At 42.3% G+C, this 9,461-nt stretch overlaps 1 protein-coding gene across 1 annotated transcript; it reads right to left on the bottom strand.

Annotated features, from left to right (window-relative positions):
- Nucleotides 1-23: 23 nt before the first annotated feature.
- LOC144670099 (small ribosomal subunit protein eS25) lies at nucleotides 24-7,049 on the bottom strand. Its single transcript, XM_078532521.1, has 4 exons — nucleotides 6,977-7,049; nucleotides 5,882-5,977; nucleotides 2,401-2,584; nucleotides 24-1,000 (listed from the first exon to the last, which is right to left on the bottom strand). Exons 1-4 carry the CDS (start codon nucleotides 6,977-6,979, stop codon nucleotides 906-908), a joined length of 378 nt encoding a protein of 125 aa, XP_078388647.1. The 5' UTR covers nucleotides 6,980-7,049; the 3' UTR covers nucleotides 24-905.
- Between the last annotated feature and the right edge of the window lie 2,412 nt (nucleotides 7,050-9,461).

Genomic DNA, 9,461 nt, shown 5'->3' with positions numbered 1-9,461 from the left:
ATCACATGTAACACACATTGTAGTACATCATTTTTATTTTTATTTTACACTTGTATCCAAATATCCTTGCTTGGTATCCATTCCAGAACCTGGAAAAGAAAATGTTTGATGCTTCAGAAAACCTTTGCTGTAAAATTATTAATTTGAACATTCTCAGACATTAAATCTTAAGCACAACCCACTATATTCAACCTAGTATAAGCTTGATGCCCAAATTTAATGTTTAAAGTTACTGCTGCCAATAACTATGTTCCACTTACACATACATACACACACAGCAAAAACGATTTACTCAGGCTAGCCCAATCCTGACCTCAAATGTCTACACAGATGTTCTTCCAGCAAAGGATCAATTGTAGGGATTGCAGGTACTGTAATCTCATCTGACCTTCCCTAATCCAAGGTGAATTAGAATGCCCCTCAGAGCACAGGCCAGAGATTGAGCCAGAGCACTTGCTGATCAGATCTTTATTCTGTGATGCCAGGGTTGAAATTCAAAAGGGTAAAATCAAATGAAGAGAATCTTCATCCAAATTGATCTTTTATACCTCACTCTCTAATGCTGTAACCAGAACCACCAGACAATATTAATTTTGGAGAACTTTGCCAAAAAGATGACTGCATCACTGGGAAGGATTCAGAGGTGCACATTACCTCATGCAGACAACCAGCTGCCAGAGGTTCTCAATTCGTGTGCTGTGCACTCAAGGCACACCTGGGGAATGTAAACCCCTGCTCATATTATTGGGAGCTTAATTCTAACCCCCCCTCCCCAAAAGGGGCAAAAAAGATCACTAGCAGCTAGCTCAAAAGCAAAACAGACTACCCACAAACTACAGCATATGAAGGAGAAAAAGGTAAAGGAGTGACAATGATGGCTGTCCAATCAGCCAAACAGTACCTGTTTACGCATCATCTGCAGCAGCAGGTGCATCCCCTCCCTTGGTGTTTCGTGTGTAAATTACCTGTGCTCTGTGTTTACACACCAGCTTGATCATACCTACAAAACAAAACCAGTTACATAGGAAATCAAGCCCTGGGATACAATCCAACTCAGGGTTACTACTAACCATAAAAAATGTAACAGCCGGTTCAGGTTGATGTTAATATTGGGATAAAGCAGAAAAGCAATGCTGTAGAAATTGAACAATCTCCCATAGCTACAAGACAGTGAGCTCCCTTTCACAGGCTACACGATTTTTTGTGAATGGGGCATGAATATGGAAAAGGGGGAATGAAAGATGGTCAGAAGACATTCAAGTCCACTTATACCCTTAAAACAAAGCAGGGGCCCTGAAGGACAAAGCTGTGTGTGCAGTACCCTTGCAGCAAGTCTTGTGGATAAATTACTGTAGGGGTAGACAGGGGACAGGAGGAGTTTGAGTAATAATTCAATGAAATGCCCAGAGTTTATTGGCAAGATGTTGAATTCTTAAAGAAAGGAAAATAATTGCTAATTCCACTAATTTTATTAAAACTTAAACAACTAAACTGGTTGTCCATATGAAGAAACAAGACACTTAACTGTGGCCTAATTATAATTGCAATGCAAAGATGTTTTAGAACACTGCATCACATCTGACCATTTCCCTGCAATCTCCATCAAAGACAACAGCAGCCATGTAAAGAGTACACCATGATTTCCAATCTGACCCTGACTCGGACATATATTGGTCCTTTCATTGCAAATTCCTAGTTAGGGCAATTGTGGAATCACAAGGACTGCAGTGATTCAACAACCATGACCTTTTCATAGAATCATGGTTGATCTTATGGTGGCCTTTACTGAACTTTCCTGCCAGTCCACTATAATCCATGACTCTCTTGTAGATCAAAAATCTGTCCAACTCAGCCTTGAATATATTTAGTGACCCAGCCTCTATTGATGCCTGAGGTAGAGAATTCCAACATCGTCAGAAAAAAAATTCCTCATCTTAGTTTTAAATAGTTTCACAATAATGGGTCTCTTATGTCCCCCTCTTCAGAGGGCCAGCACAGACATGATGGGCCAAATAGACCCCTCCTGTGCTGTAACCATTCTATGATTCACAGACCATGCAAACTATGCCAAGAACAGATTTAAATAAAAAACAAAATCCTTTGGCTCTGAGCAACTGGTCAGGAGCCTGTACAGAGAGAAAGAGTGGCTGAGGAAAAGACAATCTTGAACAATAATAATTTAGCAGAGCATTTACACCTAAACCAAATTAAACAGCCAATAATATGTCCACAAGTCACTATTCACAAGCAATCTCAAAGCAAATTACTGACAGTGAACATGTCTATGTGAAAAGCAGCTGAATTGTTCCTAGTTCTGGACATGATTTCCTCCTGAATCACACCACAAACCGCTGCCAAATTGAAAAAGTAGCACAAAACTATATAAAACTGTATGATTACCTTTCGCAAGCAGCTCTTGAAGGGCAGCCCTGGCCAGAGAACCTCTGATCTTTAGTCTTTCAGAGACGACTGCGGGCGTGATAAGTTTGTAGTTTGGTACCTCTTTCAACAGTTTATCATATGTGGCTTTGTCAAACAGGATCAAGTTGTTCAGCTTGTCCCTTACTTTTCCTTTTGACCACTTCTACTCAATTGTAGAAAACAAGGGTTATGGTTAGTAGGCTGCAACACATTCGCAGCTTTAGCAAAACATTTAATTATCAGCGCACTCAACTGGAAATACCAATAGAAAAGACAGAAATTGGTGTCACACAGTAATTACAATCCCACCACATATAACAAGCATGTTCATGCTAACGCGATTTGCCTGAAAAATCGAATGGGCGGTAGATTTATTCAAAGGAAAACATTATAGCAGAGTTGACCTGATCCAATGGTAAACTCATCAACAGATTGAAGCTGCTCCAAGTGTCAACTAAGGGGCACAGTCAAAACATGAAGAGTGAAAACAGCCAAAGACGACTTCAGGCAGCATCACTCCAGCCATAAATGAGCTGTTAGCATGACCCCCTCTTCAACCCTGCAGTTCAGGAAATTATTTAATATTAATGCAATATCATGGAAAAATGGGATAACTTTTAACATGTACTCAGCTAGATATTCTATTTTAACTATTAGGAACTTTCCAAGATAGTCAAAAGTCTTCATTTATGAAACTCGTTGAGAGAAATGGGTCTTTTCCCCAGCAGGGTGAATTCAAATCAAGGTTTCAGTGTGACACTTGAGGTGTATACATCTAGATGACATAAGGTTCAATCTTCAGCCTGTAAAGAATGACTGATTGCTGGTTGGAATGGGGCAAAAAAAGTGAACAAGACGATAATCATAACTCCCACTCTCTAATGCCCTTTGTTGAAAGTGTTTGGCTGAATTTAAGCTAGGAAGAGGGATGGACTCAGCCGTGATGGAACCATGTTTCAAGCAGACTGAAAATCAAAGTAGCAAGAATGGCCGAGGTTAGTCAGAGAACCCACAGTCCAACCCATTTACCATCTTCAGCAAAGAAAAGGGCAAAGATTTGAAGGGAAAAGTTAACACTCTGGTCCTCTCAAGATTCACCATAAAAAGGATGAGCCAGTGCCAGTAACGACATGAAAATCTCTCTAACCAAAATGGTTAGGAAATAATTTGTTCTTGGAAAACATCGAGCTATGAACAAGTTACTCTGATTCTCTCTGGCCATTGGAAAACACTGAAAATGATTGAGGATTCAATTGTCTATCCTTGCTGAAGGCAATGCTATGACAGATCCAGTGATCTTGCTCACTGGTGCTACCTTGTTCAATACTTTCTTCCAACTATCCCGTTTGTACTCTACAAAATGTTTGTCAATAGATCGTATTTAACAGTGAACAACAGTAGTTTAACAGCACATTTAACTTGGGATTTTACTTTTCGAAAAGTAAGCACGATTATACCTTTATACGATCCTTTAGCTATACTTTCCAGTCTCCACATCAGACTCAAAAACGAGATTAAGAACAAGAGGACACAGATTTAAAGTGATTTGCAAAAGAAGCAAATGTGACGTGAGAAAATTTTTTTCACACGAGTGGTTGGGTCTGGAATGCACTGCCTGGAAGTCTGGTGGAGGCAGGTTCAATCGAGGCATTCAAGAGGGCATTAGATGATTATTTGAATAGAGACAATGTGCAGTGATACGGGGAAAAGGCAGGGCAATGGCACTAGATCATATTGCTCATTTGGAGAGCCAGTACAGACATGATGGGCTGAATGGCCTCCTTATATGCCGTTAAAATTCTGTAACTCAGAAGGTCAGGGCTGTAAAACATCAGGTGAAAATAAACACCAGCAAAATACATACTTTGAACACCTCCTGTTACTTCAGCTAGTATAATTAGAATTTGATCAATCCCATCAGTGACAGCGGCATAGTGGTATTGTCACTGGACTAGTATTCCAGAGACCCGGGGTAATGCACTGAAGATCCGAGTTCAAATCCCCGGGAGCGGATGGCGGATAGAGAAATTTGAATCCAATAAAAATCTGGAATTAAAGGTCTGACGATGACCACGAAACCATGTTGTAAAAACCCCACCTGGTTCATTAATGCCCTTTAGGGAAAGAAATATGCCATTCTTACCGGGTCTGGCCTACATGTGACTCCAGACCCAGAGCAATGTGGTTGACTCTTAAATGCTTGCTCAACTCTTAAATGCCCTCTGCACAAGGACAATTAGGGATTATAGATCACATCCCGTGACAGAAAAAAAAAATCCCATAACCAAATACAGATTAATTCTTCCAAGTGAGTCAATTAAATTTAAGTTCCTACACTTCATAATATACAGTAACAGTTCAAAAATAAACAAAATGCAATACAACCGACAAAAGAAAATATTGGAAACGTGCAACAGTTAATAGTTCAGGATACCTTTAGTATCCTAAATGTTCAATTCCCTTTTCCAGTTCACAGATGCTGTCTTTTGTGTTTCAGCAGTTTGAATCTTTCGCTTTGCTGCTTATAATAGAACAGGGAGGCTACGAATATACAAATTAGGAGCCATTCAGCCCCTCAAGCCTGGTCACTATTTGGTAAGACCATGGCTGATCTGATTGTGGCCTCAATTCTACTTTCCTGTCTACCTCAATACCCTTTGACTCCCTTGTCAATCAAAAACTCAGCCTTTAAAATGTTCAGTGACCCAGACTCCACTCTCTGGGGGAAGAGAATTCCACAGAGTAATGGTCCTCAATAAAAAATGATCATCCCTATTGTAAATGGGAGACCCCGTATTTTTAAACTGTGTCCCCTAGTTCTAATCTCTCCCATAAAGGGAAGCATCCTCTCAAGTCCCTTTAGGGTCTTATATGGTTCAATAAGATCACGTCTCATTCTTCTAAACTCCAATGGATACAGGCCCAGGATACAACCTTTATAGTTAGGATGTGGCGCCGGGGTGGGGGGGTGCAGTATCAGTGAAGTAAACCAACTCTGAACTGCTTCCAATGCACTTATATCCTTTCTTAAGAAAGGTGACCAAAACTATACATAGTCCTCCAGAGGGGGTCTCACAAACACTCGAGGCAACTGTAGCAATACTTCCCTGCTTTTATATTCCTTTCCCCTTGCAATAAACAACATTCTATTTGCTTTCCTAACCACTTGCTGTACCTGCAGACTATTTTTTGTGACACATGTTCCAGGACACTCAGATCCCTCTGTGCCTCAGTGAGTTCCAAAATCTCTCTCCATTTAAATAATTTTCTGCTTTTCTATTCTTCTTACATTACTCCATCTGCAAATTTTGCCCACTCGTTTTGCAGACAGCTTCTGTCCTCTTCCCAACTTACTCCCCTACTTATCTTTGTCAAATTTTCCAACCGTACATGCGGTCCCTTCATCCAAGTCATTGATATAGATTGTAAATAGTTGAGGCCATATAAATGAAGGGCATACCTTCTTCTTGGCCTTGCCTCCAGTTTTGTTTACTGGGTCTTTATCCTTTTTGCCCCCTTTGCCTCCATCCTTCTTCTTCTTGTCATCTTTAGGAGGCTAGGAGCAGAAGAAATTCCATAAAAGATTATACGAAACATATAACAGCAGCTTCTAACCACAATGCATTTGGTGAAATAGAAACCTTCTCAAAATTGGATTAACCTAAATCTCCAACTAAAAGTAACCATCTCCAAACTCATGCCAGGGGATCAGACCCACTTCAGTGTGATGGGGCTGAAGGAACATAGGAAGAGGAGATTATCTAGCCCTCCTCAGCATTTCCATAAAATCATGGCTGATCTGAGATCTAACTCCATTTAGCCACCTTTGAGCCATGTCCCTTTGGATAGTAAAAAAAAAAATGCCACTAAATCACTGTTTTGAAATTAATATTTGACCAAACATTAATTGCCATTTGCGGAAGAGGGGGTCCAAACTTCTAACTGCCCTTTGCATTTAGAAACATTTAATTTCCATTCCTGAAAGGTCTGGCCCCAACTTGTTTGATTAGTACTAGACTCCCCAGCCAGCAGAAAGTTTCTCCCCATCAAGTACCTTATCTGTTCCCCTCAATATTGATCAAATCTCCCCTTTAACCATCTAAATTCCACAGAATATGACCCTTAACTTGAAAGCAAAACCGACAGGTTAATGAGAAAACATCTCTCGTGGTTTTCCATCCTAAATGGGGGGGGGGGGGGGGGGAGAGAGAGGAGAGAGACTGTTTTCAAAGTGCGTCCCCGAGCTCTAGTCTCTCCCATGAGGGGGGGAAACATCCTCTCGAGCCCCTTCGGGGGCGCTGGGGGAGGGGGTCTGAAATGCAGGGCCCAGGGTCGCTAATCCAGGCCGAGGCTGCTGGAAACGTGGGTCGGGCCTTCCCCAGCCGGCTCCTGGGGGGGAAGGGGAAGGGAATTGGGGGTCGGGCTCCTATTGAATGTCCCGGCCCCGTCTCCCCGCTCGATTCTAAACCCCCTTTTCCCCCGCACCCCGCACCCACACAGCCTGCAGGGGCGGGATTCCCGGCGCCCCGCCATCCCCGAGGCGCCGCTCCCTCACCATGTTGTCGCTTCCAAGATGTCCGAGACGAAAAGGAAGAGCCCCTGCTCCGGCAGCCTAGGAAACCCCGGAGCAGCCGCGACTTCCGGTCCCCCGGCGGAACTGACGTCACGCCGCTTCCGGCCTCTGCGGACCAAACTTCCAGCCAATAGGATTCTAAGTTAACTGAAGTTTGCCCCAAGCGTTTGGACCTGTCCAAGTGGACTGTTGAAATGTTTAATTTTGAAGATAATGCAAAGTAAACATCAACATAATAAATCAAAGTAAAAACCACAAAGACATTTCTTGATTCCACCCTATCTATTTATCAGAAATCGCTTGCATTTATTTTATTTATTTGTTCATGGGATGTGGGCATCGCTGGCTGGGCCAGCAATTATTGCCCATCCCTAGTTGCCCTTGAGAAGGTGGTGCTGAGCGGCCTTCTTGAACCACTGCAGTCAGTCCCTCGGGTGCAGGTACACCCACAGTGCTGCTAGAGAGGGAGTTCCAGGATTTTAACCCAGTGACAGTGAAAGCACAGCGATGTATTTCCAAGTCAGGATGGTGGTATATTTGTATAGAATGTTTCTTCAAAGAATCACGTTTACAGAACAGACAGGCCATTCAGCCCATTGTCCTATGCAAGAGCAACTCAGCTAGTCACACGTCCCTGCCATCTCACACCTTCCCCCCAGCCCTGCAAATCTTTTCTCTTCAGTAATCCAATTCCCTTTTGAAAGCCATGATTGAAGCTGCCTCCACTACATTCTCACACTCCAACACTTAATGCTTTGCAATGATTTGCGATAACTTGCATTCATAAAGCGTGCATCAGATCTGATAGCTGTAACTCTGCCAGATGATCCCTATCTCTAATCTCCTCCAGCCTCTGAGATATTGATGCTCCTCTGATTCTGGCCGCTGGAGCAGCTCCAATTCTAGTTATTCACCATGACCATCCTTCAGCTCTGGGATTCACTTCCAAACCTCATACCCTCCTACCTGAAATTCAGAAATAAAAAGACAGAAAACACTGGAAACCTTCAGCAGGTCATGGAACAGAGAGAGAAAGACCTAAGTTAATCCCTCAGGTCAACAACCTTTCATCAGCACTCATTCCAGTGCTGTTTTGGGGTGGTGTTTGCCTACATAACGTTCAATGCACTGCAAGATAAATTAATATACTTCAAGGGGGTGTGTGGCATAGTGGTATTGTCACTGGATTAATATTCCAGTGACCAAGGCTAATGAGCCCGGGTTTGAATTGCAGATGGTGAAATTTGAATTCAAGAAAAGTCTGATGATGGCCATGAAATCATTGCTGGTGGTTCCATCTAGTTCACATAGAGGAACAAAAGAGGCACCTTCCAATGTGGGAGATGAGGAAGAATCCACCAGCTGAATGACATCTTCCCCTTAGTGACAGAAAAGGGAAATAGTGAGATTGAATCATGCCTGGTGTCATAAGCTGCTGGACAGTTGGGATATGGTGCAATACGGCCTGTGTAAGCATGTCAGTGTGTGCATCCCATAATAACATTGGATTTAAGAGAACCCAACTGGAAGTGGCTTGCTCAGAGTCTGAGGACCACCAGTTAACCTGGATGCACTTTCCTAGGAACCGTGAAGGGTTGGTATACCTTCTGTCTTGCATCGGGTAATCAGAATGTTGATATGTAACTGTCTCCATGGCATATCCTATTGCCATGTTGCGGTAAAGATCTGTGTAAATAACCTGCTAACGTTATTTTTATCTTTTAAAAAATATATCCTTTACGGAAGGAAATCTGGTCTCCAGACCCAGAGCAATGTGGCTGAGTTTTAAATGTGCTCTGAAATGCTGGCCGTAACAATGAACGAATATTAAAAAAAAATCACATGAACAAATATAAAAAGTGGCTCTTTAACCATTGGGTGGAATTTTAGAGGCTGATGTTTGATAAATATTTAAATAATAACACTTGAACAGGAAAATAATTTACAGGGTTATGGGGATGGAGCTCTTTCGTTGGACCAAATGGCATTCAGCTGTGCTGCAAGGCCGGATGTCAGGTGTCACCTGTGGCTCAGTTGGTAGTATTGAATCAGAAGATTGAGCAAAATTTCCAGGTTGACAATCCCAAAGCTCGTGCTGAGAGAGCATATTGTCCGACGCGTCAACTTTCAGATGAAACTTGCAATCTGCCCTCTCAGGTGGACAAAAAAGATCCTATAGCAATATTTGAAAAAGAGTATCCTGGCCATAATTTACCCCACAACAAAAAATTACTGTCAGAGAAACATAATTTGTGGCTTGTGGCAGTTTGCTGTGTGCAATTTAACAGCCACCTTTCCTACATTGCAACATAGAGTCATAGAGTCTTACAGCATGGAAAGAGGCCCTTCAGCCCATTGCATCCGTGCCAATCATCAAGCCCCTATCTACTCTAATCCCATTTTCCAGCACTTGGCCCGTAGCCTTGTATGCTATGGCATTTTAAGTGTTCATCTAAATACTTTTTAA

This window comes from Cetorhinus maximus, chromosome 2 (assembly GCF_964194155.1).
Source record: "Cetorhinus maximus chromosome 2, sCetMax3.hap1.1, whole genome shotgun sequence".
Classification (NCBI taxonomy): Eukaryota; Metazoa; Chordata; class Chondrichthyes; order Lamniformes; family Cetorhinidae; genus Cetorhinus; species Cetorhinus maximus.
Note: the sequence above shows the minus strand (reverse complement) of the source record. Positions and strands in the feature narration are given on the sequence as shown.

Coding starts and splice junctions, on each gene's coding strand:
- LOC144670099 (XM_078532521.1), bottom strand. Junction 2,585..5,881: donor GAGGCAAGGCCAAGAAGAAG/GTATGCCCTTCA, acceptor ACAATTGAGTAG/AAGTGGTCAAAAGGAAAAGT. Junction 1,001..2,400: donor TCAAGAGCTGCTTGCGAAAG/GTAATCATACAG, acceptor TTTGTTTTGTAG/GTATGATCAAGCTGGTGTGT.